Here is a 27,425-nt window from a genome sequence, read left to right on the forward strand (position 1 = left end):
GCACCAGCTCCACAGGCATTGCCACGGCGAGTGGCACTGTTGGCTCTATTTCCCCAACGCATATCTCCTCGTTATCTTTCTCTACAACGTCTTTGCATCCCTCTTCTCTCTCGAATTTTATTCCGTCCACTTCAATCAAGTCAGCTTCACCTGAATTTTGCTGTGAGTGATATTTTTTTTTTAATTGTTTTTTATTTTTTATTTTTAATTTATGAAGTTTTTTTTCTTTCTTTCTTTTTCTTTTTTTTTTTTTTTTCATTTCAGTGTATGTCTTGTTTGATTCTCATTTTGTTTTCATATTTCATTCAGGATTTAATTTTTTAATTTGTCTTTATCTCTTTTATTTTTTTTATTTTCTTTTAGTATGAGTTTTTTCATACTGGTTTTCTGTCATTTTTTATATTACTCTTTCTTATATCCCATTTTATTTCTTGAAAGTCAGGCTTTATGTGTCTCTTGACAGCCTGGTCTATTTATTTGTGACTGTGCACCTTACAGGGTGATATGTACTAGATGATCATTATGGTTCTTTTCAACACAGGGAAGTCTACGTTTGTTTTTTTTTTTAATCTGGATCTGAAATTATTGCTAATATGTACTTTTTTTTTTTTTCTTTAGTATGATTTTTTAATTTGGAGTAATGTACAAAAATTTTTTTTTGCTTTTATTGTTTATATTTTGTTCTTCTTTTTGTTTTTTTTCTATTTTCCCATTTTTAAAAAATTTTTACCCCTTTTTTCTCTCTGTGATTCATGTATGTTGCTTATGTTGCTTTAATTTATGTTCTTCATTTTTTCAGGTAAATATAAAGAATGAAATAAAATATTACTGCTCTTTTTTTCTTTCACAAGTTTTTAATAAATTATGCTTCTGTTTTTATGATTTTCATTTTTTGAGGGAAGTAATAAGCTTCCTGTTTTAAAACAAAGAGTTTCATACTACCCTTGTTTGTTGTTCTATTGCTGTCATAGGATTCAATAGGCGATAGCCATGTGCATTGTTGTGGTACGTGGAATTTCACATGTTTACAAAAACATTGCAGAGACTTTTTTTTTTTTTTTTAATGCAAGGAGTTTTTCATTAGTGCTTTTTTTTTCAGCACACCTATATCAACAACATATCTTACAGGGATTTGCTTTTCTTTTTTAGCTCCGGTTACTCTCTCCATACAGCTGGAGAATGTGACCAGCACAACAATACAGTTCAGCTGGAAACCTCAAGGTGGCAGAAGAGACAGTCCTTATCGTGTGCATCTCTGGGACGAATCTAGAGAAATGGAGAATAGAAACTTAAATGAAACTAGTACTGCATTTGAAGGTCTGGTCTCTGATCATGAATACCAAATATCTGTGAATGTTTTAACTTGCTCTAAGAATGTCAACACGTCGATGACCGTTCGGACAGGTATTTCTTTTGAAATCTTTCCATTTTTTCATTAGCACACTAACATACACGTGGCCTGACAGCGAAGGCCATTTCACTGGGCACTGTCCTGGACATGAATAAACTATAAATTGAAATGTACAGGAAAACTGAGGCCAAAAGTCCAGACACTAAAAGCTAACCTTCACATTTTTCATGCAACTAAGGTCCAAAGCCTCCCCTTACCATTCTGCCAAATTCAAGATTTTGCTGAATTACAACCAGTGTTCAACATGCCCATCTCTCACAACTCCACACTGTTCAGTTCCCAAGCCTGCCCTTCTATTCACATGCAACTTGTGTTCTCTTTTGAGTTCCCAGTTACATGGCAGACAGCAGATTTAAAGCCATAATCTCCCTGTAACCTAAGGAAATCCTGGAGTCTTGCAGCTCCTACTATTCCCTTTGCAAATCCCAGCTTCTTCTCCAGCAAGCATCTGCCCTATGCTTACAAACGATGGCAGTAAAATCTACCAGTGTAGTTATCTGAACTATTGAAATACCTGGAATCTTCCTCTGTCTTCCCATTGCATAGCATGATTTGTGATTTTAGGAGTAACTGTGTCTGGTACATGGAGCAACATATTGGAAGGAGCAGTCAATGCAGTGGAGGTCAAGGGCAAGTCTGTTCATGGTGTTCAAGTTGCCTTGATGTGAGGCACATAGCCCAGTGATATCCTTTCTCGTGTAACACCTTGTCCTCTTCTCTCAATGACACATTCAAATAAAAGGTGAGGGATACACTGGTCAGTGAGTGGCACAAAGTACTTACGCGTTATGCTATGGCCATCTGGGGTGCAGGGAGTTCACTTGTCTACATTTACCTCTGGTTTACTCTTGCCCTTAGAGGATTTTAGCTGAAGAGCTATTTTTAAAGAGCAACTTTGCTTTTGCTGGTTATTCTGTCTTTTATATCTCCACAGCTGCTAAAGTCTTCAATGGAATGACTAGGATTACCAATGAAGACTTCGTACCTGAATACCTGAACAAATCAAGTACAGAATTTAAGCAATTTGAAGCTAAGTTCACTGAGGAGGTATTTTGCTTAGGAATTCTAACCCAAGATTCATTTTCTCTTGCACTCTTTTTAATGTCAGTAAGCATGAGGATCCAGGTATGAATAATCTTTAGTGTGGTTATAAAAAGAATATGATGGTTATAAACAAAGCAACACTTGTTTAGGCCTTAATTCTCATTTATGTTGTGGTCCTCTGAAGCCATAATTAAAAGTAATTCTAACTAGCTGATATATGTACTCCCCTTCTATAATACATGCCTCAAAATGAATTAGAGCAGCTTATTGCAATAACAATTCTTGGTGTTAAAGGAGAAAAAAGATAATAACTTAAACTTTTTACTTTCAGATTAAAAAGCATCTGCCACCAACGATCCTGAAATTAATAGAGGAAGAAAAAATGCGTATTGTAATTAATAGCCTCAGGAATGGCAGTGTGATTGCATTCTTCAGCATTGTGTTGGATGAAGGAGAAAATTTAACAAAGACAGAGATTTCAGATGCTTTTATAGAGGCCCTTAACATGAGTACAGTACTGAAAGCTGATCTTAAAGAGACTGTTATAGAAGGTATGAATTCATCAACTTAGTAGTGTACCTTTCACTGATGGCAGAATTCAGTGAAATGGGATTTAAGTGGCACAAGGCAATTGTGAATAGTATTCTGTTCATTTCTTTTTTTCAGTGCTCATTTAAAATATTCTTCTTTTTCCATTTTGTTTAACCACACACTGCAGCAAGGAATAGTTGTCAGCCAGGATTAAATGACTGCTCACAAAATGCTATCTGCACTGCTGAAGGAGCAACTTATTCCTGTCAATGCAATGAAGGATTCACAGATAACAGTCCCCGAGTTCCAGGGAGAGTTTGCCAACTAAAGCAGAATCCACCTTCACGTAACTGTTTTATGTCTTTAAACTGTTTTTTTGTCTGTCAGCTTTAAAAATTTGCATACAGCCTCCAAATTTCTATTTTACAGAACAGATAACTACAGTCCCTCCAGAAAGTGCTATGGGTAGATCTACAGGAACCACAACTAGTTCTGTTTTTGCTACCACATTCACATCAGGATCTTGCAGTGAGTAAATATTTAATATTGAACACTAGAATTTTTTTTTTTTCTGAAATTAGTTATTGAAATTAGTTACAATAGTTTTGTTCATCAGTCATATTGGCTATGAAGTAAAATTTCAAGACACAGCTTCTTAAAGAATAGCCTGAGAGAACCATTGGAAGCTGATATAGAAATATCAGTCAAGGAAGTTTCTACATCTTGGTAAAGCCATCCTGAACACCATGATGTTCGTCATGGACGAAAATGCCTACCTCCAAGGATAAACCACTATGATAGACCATTTTTGTAATGTTGCTGTGAATCACATTTATTAAGTGTCTGCTTACTGCTCTGAACTTCAGGTGTCCTGCCAAATTTTTAGTAACCAATCCTCCTGATGATATCAAATGTCAGTATCAGTCAGATAGCAGCCCAACTCAGTACACTCATTGATCAGAGCAGCTGCCTTGCCTGTGAAGGGAGAGACTAGAAACAAGAGAAATTATACCCATTTATGTTTTTGAGTCACCAAATAATGTACATTTCTTTGGACTGCTCCAAAAGTAACACCTCCATTTTACTATGTTGGCCCACAACATCAGAGGTGGATGTTGGTGATATGGCAGTGGAGGTTGAATTTTCCTGCCAACATTCTGTTCCATTTCCATCTCACATCTGCTATGTGACAGATGGCAGCAGAGGGGCAGTCTGACAAAATGACTGTGGTTTATTTCACGCTATTTGGTTAAATACTAAATGTTTAGACTTGCATAAATGAACAGAATCCCCCTCAACTGCATGAATCGTTTTTACTTTGCAGTGCCAGTGTTCATTAAAGTTGAGAATGTGACTGGGGAGGCAATACAACTTAGCTGGAACTCAGAGGATGGCAAGAGAGACAGTCTCTACACAGTCTTCCTCATGGATGGAATCCAAGAAATAAATAAAACTACTACAAATGAGGCAACAATAATATTTAAATATCTGCTTCCTGGTCATGTATACACAATATCTGTGGAAGTATTATCTTGTGCTGAGAATAGCAGATCTTCAGTGAATGTCCGAACAGGTATTTCCTTGATCATGCTGTCATTTGTTTTTAATGGATATACACTTAGAATGCCTTTTTGCAATGTGATTTGAAATTGATTTCAAATACTACTAATCTTGTAAGTTTTCTTTATTTATCTGACTCATCTGCTTAGATGGGACTGCGTGGATTAAACAGGAGTTTGCAAGAGTAATTGCTTATTCTGTAAAATTTCTGATTAACCAGATAATTCTTCGTTCCCTTGAAAGTCTCGATCACTCTTAATTTCTTCAGAATAGAAGCTTGAAGGTGGACAACTAGGATTACACACAATAATCCAGACAAGGTTGTACCACTGTGCTTACAATATCATTAATATTCTCATCTCTGCTGGAAATGTATTGAGCAATGCATTAGATACACATGCTTTTTTCATAGCTACATAACAGCTTTGATCAGCTTAGGCAATGAGCCACTTTTCAGTGTCTGTAACCCCGGGTTAGAGAAGATTTTTCTGTTATTAATCCTCAAATGCCCAACCTTCAGCGAATATTTTCCAGCTTTCAGGAAATGCCATCCTACTGCTCTTACTTTGGTCTTAGCTTCATCAAATTCTTTCTGTACAGTACCTCAGTACTCCCATCTGCTAATGACACTTGCTAACTTAATGACATTAGAAAATTTTGTGAGAAAACTCCTGTATTTTCCAGCAGGATTTATTATGGAAATGCCAATCAAATTCTCAGTGGCTCTCAAGAAACATCACTAGTTATACCCCTTCAATGCAAAGTTTCATCTTTTGAAGCTACTTGTTTCCATCTTCCCATTAGCCTATTCCTTTACACACATTTTTTTTCCTCTAAAAATATTATTTAGCACTTTATTGGAAAAGATTGGAAAAGATCTTAATCAAGTTGTCAAAGGATTAGGTTATGTTAGCCCAATTTACTTTTGATAAAATTATATTGCACTTTATCATGTTTTCCCAGTCCCCGAGAAAATTCTCATTATCACTTTTAATATACTTTGAAATATCTAATTTTTCTTTATGCAATTCTTACTTTCTACCATCATTTCTTGCCCGCTCTATATAACTCTCTTTGTTGCAACTGTCTTTTCCATTCTCTAGGAGACTGTAAGACTACTTTCAAAACCCTTCTAGGACTATTATTCTAGAAGTTAACTGTGGAGTTCCCTTTTATGCACTTCCCCTACATACCTACCACTTGCCTCCTTTTTGATACACTCAGTTGTCATTATCTGCAGTTCCACATTCTCAGCAGTAATCATCCATGCACAAAGGCAATTCTCTTGATTTTGTTATTTATTTTGCAGATACTGTTTCCTGTTTCAACAGAACTGATTTTTGCCTATCACAGAATCATGGTTGTCCAGACTTAAAATATATTATATGCTCAAGTAGGTTTTATATAATTTTATTCTTTATTTGTTCATGACTGTAGAGTATCATTTCACAATACAGTATCTTTCATGAGTGTTTTGTCATCTGCTTTCTTATGCCAATTCACATAGCATCTGAAGTTCACATTTCTTTGGTAAAGAAACTGACTTAATATCAGCCTGAATCTCTATTTTCAGACAGGACTTTTCTGTGTAAAGTGTACTTCTTTTAGCTTAGAGCTTATCCACCTACTCATGAGGATTGAAGCATACTTAGTGTTTTGCAGACTCTAACATGCTGATCTTACTTCTGCTGAGATCAATTGGAAAATGACTGTTGAATGAGGGAGTGGGATATGCCCTGAACAAGATAGGAATGATTAACAATGTGAGGATTGTGATGGCAGGCAAATTTGAAGAGGAGACAACTCTGAAGGTTCAGAAGCCAGTAAACACTTGTGTGATAGACGTCTTTCTTACTATCTGATTAGATCCTGTTTCTATCAATTAGTGTTACATACTGATAACATGAGAAAACAAAGTCCATAAAGCAACTGTAAAGTGGTGTCCCAGGACTCACATACTGTTTTATTTTTCTTTCTTTTTCAGGCTACCAATCCTTTGCCTGCAGAGCTTTGTTAAAAAACCAGACATTTAACAATTCCCTTTATGACATTGATAGTGGAGGCTACAACGCGATGTCTGAAAGTATCAAAACAGAAGTAAGTTGCTGTAATCTTGTTTGTCACTAAAAGTAAGCTGGGAAAATTTTTTGAAATTAGCAATGCTGATCACTTACATTCTTCGTTAAATCAAGATTTGCAATAGGAGAAAAAGATAATCCCTCCTCGATAAACTAGCATATGAATCACTTGCTCAACAACAACTGTATTGGCCAAAGGAGACAAATCATGCCACCTAGAGAGGAGGGGTACATTGCCTACCTAGTCTTCAAGTGTGCAGTATTTAGTGAAAGATGATTTAAAATTCTTTTTTACAACACAAGCATCTTTCTATTTCCTTAATTTTCCTCTACTATGCTAAATGTGCCTGTGGAGAAGGGGGGGAAAAAGTAGTTAAACACACAGGGAAATATGGGACCTTTACCAGTGGGTACTGTTGGCCCAGATCATCGTGAATTTTCTTCAGAGTAGTGGCTGGTGGATTGGAGGAGGGAATGAGGAGACTGTATCAAGGAGAAACTGAAGATGGTGATGACTCTAGTAAAGCTGATATGTAGAAGCAGCAGACTTAGCCATCTTTAAGGGAATGTTAAAGAAAAGGACTAGTCAATTTACACAGCACCCGGGAATCCTGATACATGTGAATCCATTAGAAAGGTACCACTGTTGTAAGACTGGAATAGTTTCCTTTTGTGTAACCAACAGAGAAAAATATTTTTAGTGTGATTTTTACTTTTTACCTAAAAATCCTTATGGATTTCATAAGCAGTAATTACTTTGATCTCACAACACCATCTCAGAAGTGATTGTCTTATTAATTTTGGTGTCTCGAACTCATGGGTAGAGAATTGACTTCAGTCAGTTTAACAGGCTTCTGCTAACCTGACTGAATGGAAGAAAAATCTTTGTTGCCTTTTAATAAACTTTCATTTATTCTGGCATATTGCACTTTTCTTATTATTTCTACACTTTTCTTTAAAATTTGATAAAACCAAAGAAAATGTACTATCGTGACTGAACATGTTGTCAGTTTCAATGTTGCCTGCTTTTTTTTTTTTAAATACAATTAGAATATTGAATTACTTATTTTAAATTCCACGATGATGCTACACTATAATTATAGTTCTGATTTTTTTTAACACTCATCTGCATAGTCCAGGTTTCCTTTCTAAATCTTTCTTCACAGTGGGCAAAAGAAAAACATAATCTTAGTGTAGTTTGTAGGGATGTGTAGTCTGAGATGGGGGTTATTCCAAGGAGAAGAATAGAGGTAGACTATTCTAGTTGGGTAGTAATTTACAATAGGGCAAAATTTCTAACAGCAAGTTCTGCCCTGATACCGTGTGCATGACAATCATGCTCAAGGTTGAGCTGTTTAAAAAAAGATACAACAGGGGCAACTAACAATAATTTTAGAAGCCTTATGCATAGTTTGAAGTACTTTTTTTTTCCTTCGCAGTTGGGTTTGTAGCTTATGGAGAAGGACAACTAATTCCAATGCAATACTGATTAACTAAACAGATTACGGCTTTGAAAGTCAAAGTCTGATTTCATATTTTCAATGCAGACTGCATTCTGCTCCACAATAATCCTTCCATAAGTATTTTATTGGTCTTGACAAAAAATGACTGTCATTATTCTGTTCGTTATTCCAATGAGGCAACACTGAAAGGAGGAGAAATTCAGAAAGTAAATATCCTGATGCAATAATTCCTGCTTTATCTCAGTTGACCGACACAATGAGACAAACATAAATTCCTGTTTCTACAGATTGTTTCAGAAATGCGCATCAAATTGAAAGATGATCATTTTGATATTATGGTGCTTGGATTCAGACCGGGGAGTGTGATTGTTGATTTTCTTTCTGTACTGCAAAAACAAGAGCCTGTTGATGTGGATATTGTGCAGGAATACCTAAGCCAAATATTAAAGAGCAAGTTTGGTGATCAAACTGAAGTAACAGTACAATGTAAGTGATGCTAAAAACATCTTTTCTGTAGTGGTTTGGGGATTAGGGGATCAGATCTTCTTCTATGTAAAAAAGCAGATAAATTAACTTCTTTTTAAGAGATTTGCATATCTATTTAAAGAGAAAGCATATTCCAACTATCATGTAGATTACAGATCTACTTTAAATATCTTAGCCATTTCCATAAGAATGGATTATCTTTACACAGAAGGAGGGTTAGGTAGTGTGTAGCCATTTTTACATGCTCCACACAGATCCTGAAAGAGATGTGCCATTTGCGAAGAAGGGAAGGAGAATCCCTATTTCTTCTGTAGTGGCACCTATAACACTCTTCCCTTGGTACAGATGTGCTGGAAGGGTTCCTCTTGTCTAATGGACAACTCTCAAAACCCTTTGACACCTGCTTTCCTGGTTAGATGCAGTGTGGATTTAGTAACACGAAGTATTGCAGAGCTGCTGAGAGGCAGAGGGGGAAAGCAGAAATTGTGCAAAGGGATATTCATCCAAAATATGGTATGTGTTGTGCTCACTCTACTGGCAAAGCACTTTTTGCATTGAGCTGCTGTGAGCTGAGGTGGTTTCATGCAACACAGGCGCACTCTCAGACCTAGTTAATGTTTTTTATAAGAGGCTGGCTAGCACTATCCTTTAGTCTATGTGCCCTTCCACCAAGTGCATCTTTATTACAGAGATGAGATATGTTTACACACCTTACAGCCCTCTCACTGTCTTCATATAGAGCAATCCACGGACTAGCAGTTTAGATCTCAAATAATTTTATAAAGTTGCTTGTGCAAGTAGAAGGACTGAGGGTTAAATTATGTACATTTTACCTTTTACACCAGTTTTTCACACCTTGGAGTAACTTTTTCTGAGGTGCAAACTGGAGTTGTCTTCTCCCAGAGCCATCCAGACATTTTCCACCAAACAAAACCTCAAATCTGTTGATGACAGGTGCCACCAAGAGATCTCAAGATCTCAACCTTCAGAAGGAGATGGATCCATAAGATTTCCCACTTAAAAAAGCTCTGCTTCAAACAAAAACATTTTTACATTATTCAGAGGTTTCAGAGCTGTCCAGAAATAAAATGTAGATGTCACTTTGGGCTCCAAGCTTTCCTACTCCTCCTTTTCAATAATTTCTAACTAATATCTCTAAAATGTGTTTTAAATTCCAGCTCTGTCTACTGGACAACTTCTTCCATCAACTGAAAGAAGTTCTTCCTGGAAAGTGGCAGTGATTGTCCTTGGAGTTTTATTTGGAGTTGCACTAGTGCTGATTTTTCTTCTAATATTGGTTTATATTTGGAAGAAGAAAAGATCAGGTAAATACCTGGTTGAACCTACAGGACTCCTGGGAAATTTTGTCTACAAGCACTTGTAATGTAAGCCATCATTTTGACTTATATATTTTGGATACAGGGGAAAATTAATATATTTGTCTTAAAATACTTTCGTCTTTGTTAATCATTTATGTTAAACTAAGATAACCCAACCTTCTCCTTCCCAATGTCTTTTGCTGAGCTCATGAATTATTTTCTAATGAATTATCCTTTCAACATTACTCTTGGATAAGGAACTTCGTATTTTCCTCATAGGAAGTGGGGAAGACTAAGGTACTGAGAAACTCCTGTTCATACTACCCCTATAAGCATTGCAATGACTCCTAGCCATTGGATTGGACATAAAGAGACAAAATTAGAACTGTTCAATATTCTTTTGTGTCTAGATGACACAGCAAACTGACTGATCTTTGTACCAATAGCAGGACACTTGACCACAAATCTGAGCCCAGATGATTCATCTAACATGAGATTTTTATCACCATATGAAGATGCCTTTTTCTCTCCAGTGACTGTAAAATGGGCCCAGGACAGTTCATGTTTTAGCATATACAGCTTGATTTAGAGCCTGGAGGAAAGTGAGATAAATCTGGGCAGTATGGACATGTCACAGATGTCTCTGGTGGAACAGGAAAATCATCTGAAGGCTTCTGAATTCAAGACTTGGTTCTCTAACTCTTGGGCTATGAAGAAACATATGCCTTCATGCGAGAAATGGATAGCATGAGAGATAGAACTGTCATTTAATAGGAAATCAGTAATTGAGTAGCTTGACTTCTTACTAGAAGATGGGAGAAGGGATAAAAAGCTTCATCTGGACTGAAGTAATTTGTCATTTTAATTTATGCCTGTCAAAGAAAACTGGGCAAGAGTGTGTCATATAATGCTGTTTTGCCTTGCCCATGATAATCCCAAAGCAGAGTCTGCTGAAAGCAGCCCAGTGGATCCTGTGGCTCTGCACAATACCCTGTGTTCCAGGGAAATGGAAAGAAACAGCCTTCATTTGTTTTTACCACTCTCAGCTGCAGTCCCAATGAGGTTACTGTCTGCTTCTCCTGTGGTGTATTTTTCTCTTTGGAAAGTGCTGAACAAATAATAAAAGGCAGTATATTTCTGTAGACATGTTCAGTAGGAGTTATTTATTTAATCTCAAAGCAGTTCTCCCTGTGTCTGTGTATTTTGTCTGTATGCCAATGGTCAGCACTGAAGTACTGAAGCACTGAATACCTTGTGATGTTCTGAGACCCTGGCTCCAGTCCTCTGAGCAGTTCACGCCCTTTCTTTGTGCTGATTGCATTATGGTTAGTTAGCAAGAGTTAGAGTAGGGAAGTGTCCAGAATTGTAGCATGTTACAGGACATTAGCACTAAAAAGAGCCTCTGTGTGCAGTCAGATTTTATGTATCCTTTCCTACAGCTCCTGGATGAATCTTGCCAAGGACCTGGGTAAGCAGAAAGGTGGAGCTGTCTAGGTGCTGGCCTCAACACATGTAGGCTGCTTTAGTTCAGGTTGTGATATTGTCCCAGTGGAAATCACAGCCAGCAATGATCTCTGCCCTGGGCTTAGAGGCAGTGTTGGTGTGATGCCAATGGTCTGTGCTGGTTGCATGACCACCTCGGTGTGATTAATATTTATTAAAAATTATTTCTTGCATGTTTTAAATACAGCTGATTTTTGCTGTTATTTTTCCTTGAATGGGAAAATAACATTTAACAATGCATTCTGTCTATAAATATAAGTTCTCTGGTGAGCTGTGCTGAAAATACCAATGAGCTCTTTTGCTTATTTTAATACTTCTTCATTCTTTTTGAGGGGTCTACTTTGAACAGCAATCTTATTGTTAATAAAGCTTTCTGATATCTTTGCAAACAACATTGAACTAAAGACCATGTACAGCAGGGTTGTACTATGGAATTCTAGGAATAGTCCTTGTAAAATGCCTTTATCTCTGAAGAAATATGGTATTTTAAATGTCCTTTTCCCCAAAAGTTTTACAAATAAAATTTGTATTTTTACAATTTTGTGTTCTGAAGGCATCTGTTGTTTCTTCTGTGTAAAGTGGACTCTCTCCAAGGTGCACAAGGGGAAGATGGCCCCCTCCATAAACAACAAAGCTACCTTGGTCCAGTATATGATTTAAGAGCAGCACAATTTGTTTGAACTAGATTAAACATGAAAAGTTAGATCTACTGCATCCAGCTTTTTTTTCATATTCCAAAAATACCCTATACTACCATGTTGTGGCATCTAGACACTGAGAAGTCTCTGAAAATAAGAGTCAGAGCACTCCCTTTCCCAGGGTATTTCTTCCTCATTTTCAAGTGGCAGTCAGACTGGCTTGTGTACATTTTCTGCTCTGAAATGTGGAGCCAGAATGTGGGACAGAGATGGCTGAGGATAAGATATCCAAAGTTACCTAGATAGCTGGCTTTTGTTTATATCTCCAGGGTGAGACTCTTGTCTAACCTGCTGTAAGGTCTATCACACAGGAGGAGAGAAGAATGCTTTCAAACAAAGAAACTCTGCAGAAGGCTCTGGGCCATCTCATCTGTGGTACTAACAGCATTTCCAGTCAAAGGATGTTCTCTATAAAACAGTAAAAAATAGAGGTACGATATTGAAGTTCCTAAATATGGAAGGTAATAAACTAAGCAATAAGTGAGATTTCTGTAAGACAGCATGACACATGTGTTAGTCTGAAAGTAGAACACTGACCCAACACACACCAACCATATCTTAATGTTTCAAACCTTTTTTGTGTCTGTGTGTGGAAATACAGAAAGTGTAGATAATGCATATTTTACTCAGGTGAATCTCTGCAAGGTATATCCTTTGAAGTTTTTAGAGCGGTATTCAAATGAGAGTATCACAGAAGGTTCACCACAAATGTTGAGATTTTACATTATTTTCCAACAATTACAAGGTCTGGATGTTTCTTTCTCTGGCAGCATTTGCCTTCTGGCCTCTAAGAAGCCTCATGACTTGATATTACTCTCATGAGTGCCAGCAGAATAAGAATCGAGAAACATTTCAGCCCGCTGTTTAAGATTTGCTATGTTGGCTTAGAAGACAAGGCCCACCTAACCCAGCATTCCAACTCCAACAGCTTGAAGATAAAAGACAAGCTACCTATTTTGTGAGCCTTATTCTATGTTGGGTGATATTAGCCTCCACTGTTCAAATTTTAGCTACCTTCTAAGTGCTAATCTGCCATTTCCATTTCGTATGCTGTGATTAAAGCCAAAGCTTTTAGGATTGTGTCTAATACTTATGATTGATGTTGTAATAAGAACTTGAAGAACTTGCTGACATTTCTTTTAAAATGTTAAAATGTGAAAATAACCTAGCAAAAAGAAATATTCCAATTGATAATCCAAATTCCCATTGCTTGTGTCCAGGCCTAGGACCCACAGCAAAAGAAGGATGTGAAGCTGTTGGAGTGGGTTCAGAGAAAGGCCATCAAGATGATCAGAGGGCTGGAGCACTCCTCGTAAAATAGGCTCAGGGAGCTGGGCTTGTTTAGCTTGGAGAAGAGAAGGATCCAGACAGGCCTTCAAGATCTTGAAGGGAGCTTATAAGTAGGAGGGTGTGATAGTGATGGGACAAAGGGAAATGGCTGTAAACTAAATAGGGGAGATTTAGGTTAAATGTCAGGGGGAAATTCTTTCCCCAGAGTGCAGTGAGGCGCTGGCACAGCTGCCCAGAGAAGCTGTGGTGCCCCATCCCTGGAGGCACTCAAAACCAGGTTGGATGGGGCCCTGGGCAGCCTGAGCTGGTGGGGGGCAGCCCTGCTCATGGCAGGGGTTGGGGTGGGTGGGCTGTGAGGTCCCTTCCAGCCCAAACCATTCTGTGATTCTTACTCTGTAAGAATTTAGTAATTCCAGATCATCACATTCTGGAGACTCAAACTGATAATGTATCTGTTCAGCAACTACTGACTGGATCAAACGGGTGCTTCTGCCTTCTGGAAACATGATTTCTACTAAATAAACTAAATACTAAATAAACAGTGCTGCTGCTAAACAGAGGTTGTGCTTAAACATTTTTACTGTCTAAACATGTCTGTTTGTTGATTATTTCCAAGTGTTAATTGGTTCTTGAAGGACTCAGCTTTCAAACATTTAAGAAATAATAGACTGTGCTCAGCTTGTGGTTAGAAAGCTTGCAGTGAGAGGCTGGAATGTGGCCAGCTCACATCCAGTCAGCTGTCTCATGCCCCCAGCTAAAAGTTTGCCTTGAGCTGCTAAAGCTGTTCTTTGCTCTCTCCCATCTCTTTTCAGTCATTCTCGCTGTCTGTGGAGACATGAAATTATGCTAGAACATAAAGCAATAATAGATGCTTGAGCCCAGAGAAATGAAAGCTTTCACTGCTTGCTTAAAAATGTCCTTTTCTAAGCTCCTCACAATCCCGCCCTAGCATCAACGTGAGTGCAGGTTAGATGGGACTTTAGAAGAGTCAGAATGCCTTTAGGAAGACTTGGTTCTTTCATGGGATCAGCATGTTGCCTTTGTGACCACTGAGGTCACTTAAGCCAAGTCCAGTCTAGTTTACTGTGGTTCACTTCTAGTTGTTCCAGTGAATCAGCGCAGGCATGTGATCCCGTGGCATATGCGCACAGTCAAGCAAAAAATTTCAAAAACAAACAAACAAAAAAGAATCTCTGGGGTTAATTTAAAAAAGAGAGGAGGAACCAACTTCAAAGCTACTTCAGTGGCAATTCTTCCCTTTCTTCTAGCTTCACAAAGAAGGTTTTTGTTGGTCCATCGGTTGCTTTTTGTTTGTTTGTCTGTTTGAGATTGGATGCACATAAGACTATCTCTGAGCTTCTAAAAATCTTATTAATGCATTGATTAGACATGAACAGAAAACTATTCATGAAATTACCAAATCGAGGTGCTGCACTGTGCAGCAGTACCCAGCAGATGGTGCTCCCTGTACCCATACCAGCTGCTCCAGGAACCGTTTGCACTAGAAACCTCAAAAATTCCTAGATTATTGGTTCAGTCTCAGCAGCAGGGCAACCTGAAAGCTGACTCTCCTTTTAGTGGCCTTGGTAATGCACTTTAGTCCTGTCTCAAAGCCACCCAAGTGTTTTCTTTTCCAGCACGTGTTACTCATAGCAGGATTACAGTCACAGAAGCAAGGGAAGAAAGTGTCTGTGGGAATCTCAGTGTGATCCTGCCTGTCTCTTCGAGTGCCTAAATACCAATATAAAGCACGGCCCTGAAACCATGAAACCCATGAAAACATTGAAATAAAAAGGTTTTGATTTGTTTTCCCCATTCACCCCTCTTTCTTTTGTATGCTCTGGATTGATTCAGAGTGGCACATTGGCAGCAGATTAAGGAATTGCTTGCGGCTTGAGTCAGGGGACTGATGCATTTGTTGGACTTAGACACTGCTGTTGTGGTGTTGTCACTGTGGTATGGTATTGACACAAGCTCCTAAACTTTAATTTGTCTCACTGCTCCACCACGCATCCTGTTCTGCTGATTAAAAGGGTAATTGTACATCAAGTATGTTCAAAATGTTAATTTGTTTTCTATTCTTACATTCAGAAGCCGCATACAGTAGTATGGATTCTTAGTTTTTATTGATACTTCTTATGGAGATTTTTACTGAGTTGGCATCTAAAGTAAATCACTATAAAAAAGATATAATTTTATGAGCATGGCCAAATTATCTGAGTAAAAAACACCCTATAAATCAAAAATGTAATTAAATATTAGCTCTCAGCTAATTAAAAAGTCTGATATTCCAAGTGTCATTTTCCTTAGCTGTTACTAAGGTCATTTCACTTGTCTAATCATTTCTCTAGTCTGGGGAAATGGATGGCTGCAGAGTGTCAGCTATCAGAGGATTCACTTGGCACTGAGCATTGCATACAAGAACCTGAATTATAGAATCACAGAATATCTCGAGTTAGAAGGGACCCACAAGGACATCTAGTCCAACTGCTGGGTCCACATAGGACCATTCAAAAATCAGACGTTATGCCTGAGAGCACTAGCATTATTCAAACACTTATTTAATACTGACAGGCTTGGTGCTATGACTACTGCCCTGGGGAGGCTGTTGCTTTAGTTTTCAAATCCTAATTAGTGTACAAGGAAAATATCCTTTTCCTTCTCTTCTGCTGCATGGTGCCTAAATCTGCGGGGCACAGCTCTTGCCACCTGGTGAGGCTGTCCCAAAGGGCAGAGCCCTCCCTGTGAGACCACAGCTCTGTCTATTCCTGAAGATGCAGCTGTATTTGCTGCTCAGTATGACAGGTATGAGGGCATTTGTAGTTAGGAGAGGAAAATGAGATCCCTGAAACAGGATTCATCTGCCTTTGTTTTACATGTCTATTTTAGATGAGGTGAAGCCAACAAGAAATACTTTCATTTGTTGGGAGGAAGTGTTGATCTGCCTGCAGGTAGGAAGGCTCTGCAGAGGGATCTAGATAGGCTGGGGCCAATTGTATGAGCTTCAGCATGTCCAAATGCCAGTGCCAAATGCCACTTTGGTCACAACAATCCATTGCGATGCTACAGGCTTGGGGCAGAATAGCTGGAAAGCTGCACAGAGGAAAAGGACTTTGGGGTGTTCGTCAATGCTTAGCTGGACACGAGCCACCAGTGTGCCCACGTGGCCAAGAAGGGCAACAGTGTCCTGGCTTGTATCAGAAACAGTGCAGCTAGCAGGAGCAGGGAAGCGACCATCTCCCTGTACTCAGCTCTGGTGAGAACATACCTTGAGTGTTGTGTTCACTTTTGGGCTCCTCGCTACAGGAAACACATTTAGGTCCTGGAGTGTGTTCAGAGAAGGACAACAAAGCTGTGAATGTTCTGGAGCACAAGTCTGATGGGGAGCGGTGGAGGGAACTGGGCTTGCTCTGTCTGGAGAAAAGGAGGCTCGGGAGACCTTACTGCTCTCTACAACCACCTGAAAGAAAACTGTTGCAAGGTGGGGGCTGGCCTCTTTTCTCTAGTAGCAGCAATAGGATGAAAGGGAACCGACTCAGGTTACACCAGGGGAGATTCAAGTTCAGTATTAGGAAAAACATCTCGGAAAGAGTGGTGAGGCAGTGGCATAAACTGCCTGGGGAGGTGGTGGAGTCACCATCCCTGGAAGTATTCAAGATCTGTGAAGATGTGGCATTGAGTGGCATGGTTAGTGGGCATGGTGGAGATGGGCTAACAGTGGGACTAGATGGTCTTAGTGGCCTTTTCCAACCTTAATGGTTGTATGATTACATGATTCTTAAGGGAACTTGGAGCAACATGGTATCATGGATGTCTACGTAATAAGAAAGCTGCAGATCTTAAAAGAAAACCCCTCCCCAGCTTTCATGCCTTGGAAGAAGGTGCCATCCTTGTCCAACATGCCACCAGCACACTCCTCTCACCTCGCTCATGACGGGACATCCTGTCCCCAACATACCTGCATTGGACAAGATGCTCAGACACACCAGGGCATTACTGCACACACCCTCGTCTACATCACTGTGCCTCCCAGCCTATGCAGCTTGCATGCAGAGCTGCAGCCAGCTCATGTGTATCATCAAAGAATGTGCAATACAGGCCCTAAAGAAAGTATAAGCATGTGCAGATTATGCAGGATGAGGGAGGAGGGAAGAAATAAAAGGATTAAAGCATGGAAAAGCTGAAAACTCTTTTACTGCTAAATTCAGGACTTGTGAGTGAGTACTTCGACAACTAGGGAAAACTATTAAGGAGAACAATGATTGCTTCACTCCTTCATGAGAGATCATTATCCATCATTGCAAATTCATCATGCCTACCACATAGGGTTCTGAGAGTAGCGGAGAATCAGGGATGTGTTAATGCTCTGCAAGCCTGATGGGAAGCACCTGCTATGATTCTCACTGCCAGCAACCTGTCTGCTTCAGACAAGGAAGCTAGCAGATGTCTCATCCAATAGACGGATGAACTAGATAGATAGATGAACTCCTCTGTCCCTTCTTTTGAATTTTTATGTGCATGGAAAGTTGAGTATGGCCCTGATATTAATAATGAGTGGGGGTCATACTGCTCTGTGAACAATTTCCTTAATTCAGCAAAAAGTGCTGAAAGTCTTATTCAGATCAGAGGGAGAATTTCCAGCCTATTTCATACTCGAATACTCCATTCACCTTGAGTTGTTCATTCTCATGTTAATAAGTGCTAGCTGTTTTGCTATAGTAACTTGGCACTTGCTGTGTTGTCATTTTGCAACACGATGGTGCAAAAGTGTGTAAGTCATATTTATATTTAACTTGCAGGAAAATGTGGACTGATCTGCCACTGCCAAAAAAAAAAGTCCTGCAAAGAAAGCCTGTGGGTCACTGTAAAGGGTAATCTGGTTTTATTTCACTTGTGCTACATCAGAACTGATTGGTATCCAAAATATGAGAAAATAGGGTTTCTTTCTTCATCCTACAGCTTGTATTGCAATTGTCTCCTTCCCTTTCATTAAATGATGTTTCCATGGGTAGCTGGGAACAGTTTCCCTTTTCATTTGTACAATGCAGTATGTAATTATTTCATGATGACTTTAATTAGTCATTCTTTCACTAAGGTTACAAGCACAATATTTAGTGATTTCTTTTTTGCTTGACTCGATTTCTTGACAAGAGAGCTGGAGGAGTTAAGGGGCTTATAAAAGAATGGAATGGCTATTCAATTTTGGAACTACCTCTGACACAGACTCAACGCACAAAATTGCTTGTCATTTTTTCAGCCCAAAAGCTTTATGCTGGAAAACTGCCAGAGTGAAATGGCTCTGCAGGAACCTGCTTGTTATCCTGTCAGTATGCTCAGCCTCTGGCCGGGGAGGATGCTGGTGACGGCTTTCAATCCACTGCACCAACTGGGCTAGCGGGAGCTGGGAAGCTAATATTCTATCCAAGACCTGTTTGAGGGCTCCTTCTCCTCTTCACCTTCCTTTCACAATCAAAATCTGGTAAGCTGTTACAAACCTGTTGACATCTTCTCAATAAAATGACACTGAGACATTTCCATCCAAAGTGGGGTTACTTTGTTATGTCCCTCCTGCATATCCTCTTCTACTCAGAAACATTATCTGAGCTAAGTTCAGTGGATTACTGGCATTAGTTTGGGATGTCCATGTGAGTGGTCTGTCTTCCCTCAGTGATACAACCTGCTGTCACTGAGCATAGGTTAACCAGAGCAATATTCACACGTGGTTGCGAAGAACTTTTCACCAAGAGTCCAGACGTCCACAATGTGTGCACAGATAAATAGAAAGTAGATCTGAATGGCTTAAAATAGAAAGAAAAGGAAAATAAAGAACTACTGGATACAAACAGTAGTTCATGCACTATGCAGAATGCACCTTGGTGGAAATACAAGCAGACTTTAACATGGGTGCGTCAGTAGTGAGCCATTGCCAGAGTTTTTAAAAATAGCAGATTGGTAATGCTTAAAAACACCATATCTGAAGCAAGGTAGCTGGGTGCTTACTGTCTCTACTGGACTGGAAACCACCAGTTGCTGAGGGACCGCTCATGCCAGTCTGTCTGTATACAAGCAAGACAACATGCAAAGAGTCTGAGACAGACCTGCCATGAACCTGAGATGCCTGATGAATGCAGAAAATAGTAATTTAATAAATATTTCCGTTTAGTATTCAGAAAATAGCTGCATGGTGTGAGTAAGCTGATGAATTCAAGGAAGTACAAAGTACTAAGAAGTAAGAAGGTTTTTAGGATGGAGGTGGATGCTACATAGCACTTAATTTTACAAACTTTTAAAACAGTAGACTGGATAGTTTCAATTCTTTTACGTGACTATAAAAATATCAGAGAAACTTAATCGAGTTGAATTAAACTTGGAATCCTGGGGAAATTCCATTATCCTTAATAGTGTTGCACCATAATTCAGAAAAGGCTGGGCTGGATTGGGTTTGGGAGCATGAAACCAGCTTGAGACAAAGTAATAATGACCTGTGCTTTCAATGCCATCTGCCAAGAAGACTGCCCTTTTCTGAGCCTGCCCCAGCCAGATCATGGCTCCCTTCTTCATGAGCAGATACAGCCCTGACTTATGAATATACATGCACAATCACATGTCATATAGCTACCTCTTGAGAGGTTTGAATTGGTATCCTGTGAGAACCTGTCCAATACTATACAGTAATACAAAATAAGCTAAGTAGTTTAGCAAAGTGGTAAACTAACACATCTCAAGGCAATCATCATAGGGGAAACTTCTAATGGGCATGTTTTGATTAAGATTCCACTGGTGATAATGTTAGGCCTGAAGTGATTAAATATTTGCATCAGTGATTCAGAAGTAAATATATCTCCTCTGTTGATTAAGGTGTATGACTTATGCGGAACGGTAAACAAAGAGACTAGAAATGTTGCATGCAACAATCTTGACTTTTTGATAAGCTTGACCTATTTAAGTGAAATGTATTTAAGTAGCTAACTGCACAGACACACTTTTAGAAGCAAGGAAAGAAGGTCATGCCTACAGAATAGGATGCAGCATCCCAGCAGGAATGGACCCAGAAAAGGATTTAGCAATCAAAGGATAAGCAAGCCAGCATGAGCTCCCACAGTTATGCTGTTGTCAAAAAAGGTTAATGGTATCTTGGACTAACAGTGCATGAATGGGGCATAAGTAAGGTAATGTTCTCTGGATATGGCACTGGTGGTACTGACACTGCAATACTGCATCCCATTTTGACATCAACTGTTCCTAAAGTGAGGCTGAAAAGGCATGAAAAAGTGCCACAAAAGATAAAATAGCTGGTGAAATTGACTTGGAGAAAGCCCTAAAGAATTCAGTTTGTTTAGCTTATCAAGTAGAAGATTGGGTACAGCTTGTTATGTCTAAGTATCTACATTCTTGAGACCAGGGGATAGAAAAATACCAAACTGTAAAAGGCTTTTTAACCTGGTTACTTATACATATAAATAGTCAGGAGCTGTGATAGACATGTAAATACTCTACAGATTGTTTTACAGCAAATGGGAAACCGGTGGTATAAACTGCAAAAGAGGATCTTCCCCTTCTTTGATTTCATACCTTAAAATCAAACCAGAACATCTGTTCAGAAGAGAGTTGAATATTGCTGTTTCCCATACAGGGTCACCACACATGACTGAAGGATGAGTGATATATAAGGGATCAAACTAGCAGGTAGTCCACTTAGTTTGACGTGTATCAGTCTACCAGTTAGTTGGGAAAGGCTCATTGTGAAAGCGTTCACACCAGGCCTGTGGGCTGACCAAGGAAGACAAGTACTGAACGTTGTGGCCATGAGGTTTGTGATGGTGACAAATTATTTTTGGGTCTCCAAGTTCACTATCTGCAAGCCTCAGTTAGCTGTGTCAGGGGCTCCAAGGAGCTTATTGATCCAAAGTGGCACTTTCTCATTCTGATAACCATGACATATCAGGCTGTGCAGTTTGGCTGCCCGACAGGTAATGGCAGCTCTGCTTTCTTGGGATGTTTCCCAGAGATCAAGCATCCCCTTCAGTGTGCATCACACATATTTCTTGTCCTGAAATGTAATCTTAGACAAAAGCATTAGCAAGTGCATGTAACAAGCAGTACACTTGTAATAAGCTTTGCAGCCTCTCCTATGCTCCTTTTTTCTACCATCTTGGTAGATGGATGATATAAGTGTGCTGGATCTCTGTTCCCCTGTCAGACTCATGGGCTACTGGTAGTGAGTGGGATGAATTTCCCAATACATCACTGATTTGGAGTGCTTTAGCAGCTTTTTTTTTTTAACTCCTGAGCTAAAGAAGGACATGCAACTTCTCTATGAAGCTGAGATTCCAACAACCTGGTTTTGTTGCCTACTAATCATACTTATTATATTCCAAAAATTTCAGTGCTGCAGTGCAACACTGGAGCATTTTTCTAGCTGGCACCATAACTGTTTCATGTAAAATGGAGCAGGGAGCTTGAACCTGAGCTTTATATCCTTTGTAGTGGAGCTGCATACTCTGGGGTGAAACTCCAGACTTCTTGAAGTTGTTTTGCTTCACACAGAAATCAAAGGGGAGGATGGCATTCAGGTCCCTTCCCCAGTTAGTGTTCAGATACATTTTCAAAGAACTGTAATAGGAGAGACACCAAATGTTTTCCCTAGGGAATACTTAAGTTTCCCTGACTTATTCCAAGGACCCTGTCCCATCTCAACAGGCCTGTCCATGACTTTTCCTAAAACTGAGCAGAGGCAAAATTTGAATCTGCTTTTCAGCACCAGGATGAATGCTCAGTTGCAGGATTATTGGGTGTAGTGGGATCAGTGCTGTTTGCAGCTTTCCATCAGCAAAACATGAAACAGTGTCATGGCTAAGATTTCCCTTTGGAAACAGATTTTAAAGACTGAGTCCAAGTCCTCCAGGCACTAGTCTTTCCTTGGCATTTTCTTTGGCCTAACTTTTCCTGCTGGCTTCTTTGTATTCTTTTCCCAGGTGGCTGATGCTCTCTTTAGGCATTGTGTAGGGAACTTAAGGTGGTAAAAAGAGTTTCAGAAGCCTGGTGCCACATCTAAATGTCAAGTTGCCCTGTGAATTGAGATTGAAGCCTTTTCTTCAGGCCACAAGAATATGTTCTTCTCCTGATTTGCTCACAACAGGGTTGCTGAAACTCCTCCCATTGGCTATCACTGTGAGCTCTATCACCTGCTCCTCAGCACTCAGACCCTGAGGCTACACTCTGAGCTGCCTGCCTGTTAGCGTGCAGTCTAGGGAGATGTGATGCCCCCAAATCCAGCAGCTATTAGCTGTGACTTCCAGTCATAGTGCCTGCATAGTGCAAACCTCTGGTTTGGTTGTGTAGTTTATGCCCACTCCCAGAGCACATTGATTGCTTGGGCAATTCCCCATTTTGTCTCATTTCTCTTTCTGGGAGGCTGCCAGATTGGGCAACACTGTAGGGCTGTCTGAAACAGCCTCTTTATTGGGGACCGTTTCCCTAGAGATACTCAGTCCCTATCTGCCTCCAGTGTGACGTGAGGATGACATTTTACTATTTCTCATCTCACTATAACTAAGGAAAGTAAATTTACTGTGAGTGTACTATGTTGGTATCAACTGAAAGCAGTGAGTTCATATAAATTATGTTCCATGTCAGAGAAAATAACTCTATTTGTTTGAGCAGGAAGAAGGATGATGTGCTTTCTTTTTCTCTACTAGCACGTCTTGGGATCAGCTGGCTATGGTAAGTGAGGGTTACTTAAATATAAAGTAATGGACAATCAACTTCTGCAGAATTGAGCTAATCCGGTGCACCTACTGCTAGTTTTTTTCCATTTCACCTCTGTATGTTTGAGTTAAAAAACTCAGACAAATAACCTGCTTGTATCAAAGTGAGTGCTGTAAGCCCCAATATTTCCCATCAGTATAATAGACAGTAGCCATACAAATGAATTGCAACTAAAACTGGTAAGAAATAAAATGGTCCTTAGCTCTTGAATTTCTTGCCCTTGAATCTCTGGATATTGGAGCACTCAGCTATAAAAACAGACATGATATCTCATGTAAAATAAACAGGTGACACCTCTTGTGTCATTCCTGAAAATGTAAGTTGAAGACAAAAGCAGACTAAGAACACAACTTAGATGGTACCCATCTCTGTAGCAGTGGCCATGGCTAATCCCAGCTAGGTTTCTCAAATTCCTAGTTGACTGGGAAGCCAAGGTGGGTCTAGAAGCCTATTCATCCTAAATCAAGGTAAATATTTAAGAAGATTGAATTTTCTTTTGTGGAGACCCATTTCTCTTTAGTGACTGAAAGGCTCTGCATGACTAGCTTAGATAACAATTTTCCCGGCAGCTAAAATTAGAGATGAATCCCACCCATTAAACAGAGGGTAACATGAAAGGAATGACTGATTATATTCTTCAATATTAAATAGATCTCAAGGCAGATCTGTTTAAACCGACTGACTGCATTCTTCTCAAATAGCACTACGAATTTTTCCATTATAGAAAGGGAAGTATTAATGTCATGTACAAAAAGACATGAGAAAAAATGAGAGGGTTTATAATGTTGTTCCACTAAAACAGGGTAGGTAAACAGCAGAAAGGGAAAAGAATAATCTGGTCTAATTCAGGGGTTTATTGTGTTTTGCTGAGATCTTTCTTCAAATTTCCGGCCCACTCCCAAAAAGTGCTGTAACTTTTTAGTTGGGTACTGAGCTCAGAGCTTGTAAGAATTTCTTAGTAGCACAGGAAAATCTGAAATGTCACTGGTGTTTTTTCTGACGTTATCATACGAAAGCCATGTATGGGTACTTAAATAGAAAATTATCTCTTTATTTCAAACAACTGTCTTCCAGTAAGACTGCATCATCATCATCATCATCATCATCATCATCATCATCATCATCATCATCATCATCACTGTTTGCTTTTCAGCTTCATGGCATCATGAAGACTTGCAGCTCTTAGCTGCCAGAAATGAAGGCTCTCAGCCTTACTTAGAATCAGATCATAAGAGCTTTTCTCAATCTCACCTTTTGGCTGTACAAACCTACTGATGTTCTTTTCACCCTTACTGTATTAGATCTACAGGATAATTGGGGCAGAGCACAGGAAGAGAAAAAACATAATTCAGAAACCATCCAAAGCAATGGATATTTTGAAACAGCAAGGTGACAAACCGTCTGGGATGAACTGTTGTTACTGGGTTTTAATGTGGGTCAATAACTGCATGTGAGCATTTTACTCATTGGAATAAGCTTCTTTCTGCTCACAGATCCTTTGGCTTTTTAGGTAGATATAGGAACAGTTCTGGCAAGAAAACTCCAAATGCTTTTCTCTGGCAAATATTAAAAACACTGAAAATGTTTTGAAAACTCTCTAAATCTTTTCTCCAAAATTCCTTGAACTCAGACTAAACCACTTAAAATCAGCAAACTGCAAATAGTTACAGCCAAGGCGTGTATATATGTGTGTGTATATATATATATATATATTTAATGAAAACCCCATCTAGAATATGTTGTATTTTATACTTTCTTTTCCTCATCCACCTATTTCACTCTTCTGAATTAAACTTTTCCTACATGTTGTACCTTATCAACTACATCCATGCTGGCTGCTGTTTTCCCCCAGGCTATACTGCTTCTCCATGTGAACTAGATCTTGTACAGAGACACCACAGCTATCAATAAGACACCACAATTACTCCTGCTGTAAATTTGTCCCCTCCTACTGCTGACATGCTCCCACTTTGCCCTGCCCTCCCCAGCTCATTTCTTCTTGTGCTGTCCTTTTTCTTTCCCGTGGGCTGCACCAACCCACTGCCTGCAATGCTTACCCTGCTGTAAAGCCTGGAAGCTACTACTGTTTCCTCATCTATTTTAGGAGTGAGAGTTTTGTTCCTGCCTGCTTGTCCTCACCTTCATTTGTAGCTTCCTTTTTTCTTTTTTCTTTTTTTTTTCTTTTTTTTTTCTTTTGCCCTGGATTTTTTTAACATGGTTTTCTCTTCTCTTTCTTTCTTCTCAGAGTTGCGTTCTTAATATTTTTGTCTGCAGGGACCAGGGGATCACCCTTAAAGCTAATGGAAGAGTTAATGAGGGAATGTAGGAATGCAGGAGACTGCTATTTTTAGCAGGCTTCTTATGTAATCATTTTTTTTTTCCCTGTGTGATATCAAAATAGATACCAAATAGAATTCAGTTTCTGTGAAACCTGTTTCTATGTCTCAGTGTTTTACAGGAAGCTCTGGTAAGCACTGATACTGCAGCCACTGTGAAAAAATAAATCCCTGGGATGTGATCATGCACTCATATTCATGCAGAATTCCCATGGACAGTAATATGAGTGATGGAGCCCTCCTTTGTCTTCATATTGTGCCCCACGTGAGGAGGGTTTGTATCTCCATGTCACTTCATCCCAAATAACATGACCTCCCTTCATGCTGAGCTGGTCCTGGCGGGCAGCATAGGTCCTCCCAAAGCAGACAAACTGTGCATGCCTTTCTCTGCAGAACTGCTTTGTGAACTGCACTATTCAACCTTAGAGCCAAAAGCTGCTTAGAACCTGAACTAAAACTTTTGTTTGTGCAGCAGATTTCGGTACTCTCCATTTGTGCTGTGCTACAGTAGTTTTATCTTGCTTCTTCTCAAGAAGTTGAAAGGCAGGAGAACTAAGCATTGCGCTGTGGCTGTATCACATGGGCACTAAAATGAGGATATCTCATGCACTTTCTCTGTATCTCCTTCTGCCCAGCAGTCAAAATATGTGACATCTTTAAATGCCTAACATCCATAGCCGTATTTTACAGCCCTTTTCAGGTCTTATGGGAGATACGTATAAAACATTTTTGAATCCAGTTCTCAGATCCCTGTTATGATTTATCTACCTTACACTCTTTCTGATAGTAGCTGAGGGAAGGGAGCACCAGGGCTTATGGAAAATGGGCCCAGAGGGCACGTAACTTCAGATGCACAAGGGAAGGCTCCTGGCTGGGCCAAGCTCTCTGCCATTAGGTAGGGAGGCTGACTACTCTGACTTGAAATCTAGATGTGGATCTGTATTCATGTTGGAAGTGCCAGCACAACGCTAACAGCACACAAGCACCATCCAGTGCACTTAATGGGCAAGGATGTGGTTTGGGCTCCTACTTAAATAGACTCATAGAATTGTTTGTGTTGGAAGGGTCCCTTAATGGCCATCTAGTTCAACTCCCCTGCAATGAATAGGGACACCTATAGCTAGATCAGATTGCTCAGAGTTCTGTCCAACCTGACTTTGAATGTCTCCAGGGATGGGGCATCCACCACCTCTCAGGGCAACCTGTGCCAGTGTCTCACCATCCTTACTATAAAAAACTTCTTCTTTATTTCCAATCTAAGTATCTTCTCTTTTAGTTTGAAACCACTTCCCCTTGTACTATCACAGCAGACCCTGCTGAAGAGTCTTTCTCCTTCTTTCATATAGTCACCCTTTAGATACAGAAAGGCCACCCTCATGTCTCCCTGGAGTCTTCTCTTTTCCAGGCTGAACAGCCCCAGCTCTCTTAACCCGTCCTTGTAGGGAGGTGTTCCATCCCTTAGATCATTTTTGTGGCTTTCCTTTGGACACACTCCAATAGAACCACATCTCTCCTGTACTGAGGACTCTCCATCTGGACGCAGTGCTCCATCTGAGGTCTCACCAGCACAGAGCAGAGGGGCAGCATCACCTCCCTCATCCTGCTGGCCACATTTCTTTGAATGCAGCCCAGGACATGGTTAGCTTTCTGGGCTACAAGGGCATCTTGTTGGCTCACGTCCAGCTCGCCATCCAGCAGGATCCCCACGCCCTGCCCAGAGCGGAGACAATCCCCGTACCCCAAAGGAAGTGAGTGGCTACGGACCGCGCTGCTCAGCCCGCGGCGGGGCCGGGCGGGGCCAGCTGGGCGCGGCAGGAGGCCGCTCCCTCCTCCCCTCCCTCCGCCACCAATCCGGGCGACTCTCGAGGGCTTCGCGCGGCGCCGGCGGAGCGGTAGCCGCCGGTAGCAGGAGCAGCAGGAGCAGCAGGAGCAAGCGGC

General features: G+C 40.0%; 1 protein-coding gene across 1 annotated transcript; it reads left to right on the plus strand.

Annotated features, from left to right (window-relative positions):
• The first annotated feature begins 4,264 nt into the window (after positions 1–4,264).
• On the plus strand, positions 4,265–9,957 carry LOC122155640. The gene is made up of 5 exons (XM_042809670.1): positions 4,265–4,559; positions 5,856–5,939; positions 6,531–6,643; positions 8,375–8,573; positions 9,752–9,957. The coding sequence occupies exons 1-5, from the start codon at positions 4,265–4,267 to the stop codon at positions 9,955–9,957; spliced, it is 897 nt and encodes a 298-aa protein (XP_042665604.1).
• The last annotated feature ends 17,468 nt before the right edge of the window (positions 9,958–27,425 follow it).

Source organism: Centrocercus urophasianus, unplaced genomic scaffold (assembly GCF_019232065.1).
Source record: "Centrocercus urophasianus isolate 14NV4802_14NV808 unplaced genomic scaffold, USGS_Curo_1.0 seq_12, whole genome shotgun sequence".
NCBI lineage: Eukaryota > Metazoa > Chordata > Aves > Galliformes > Phasianidae > Centrocercus > Centrocercus urophasianus.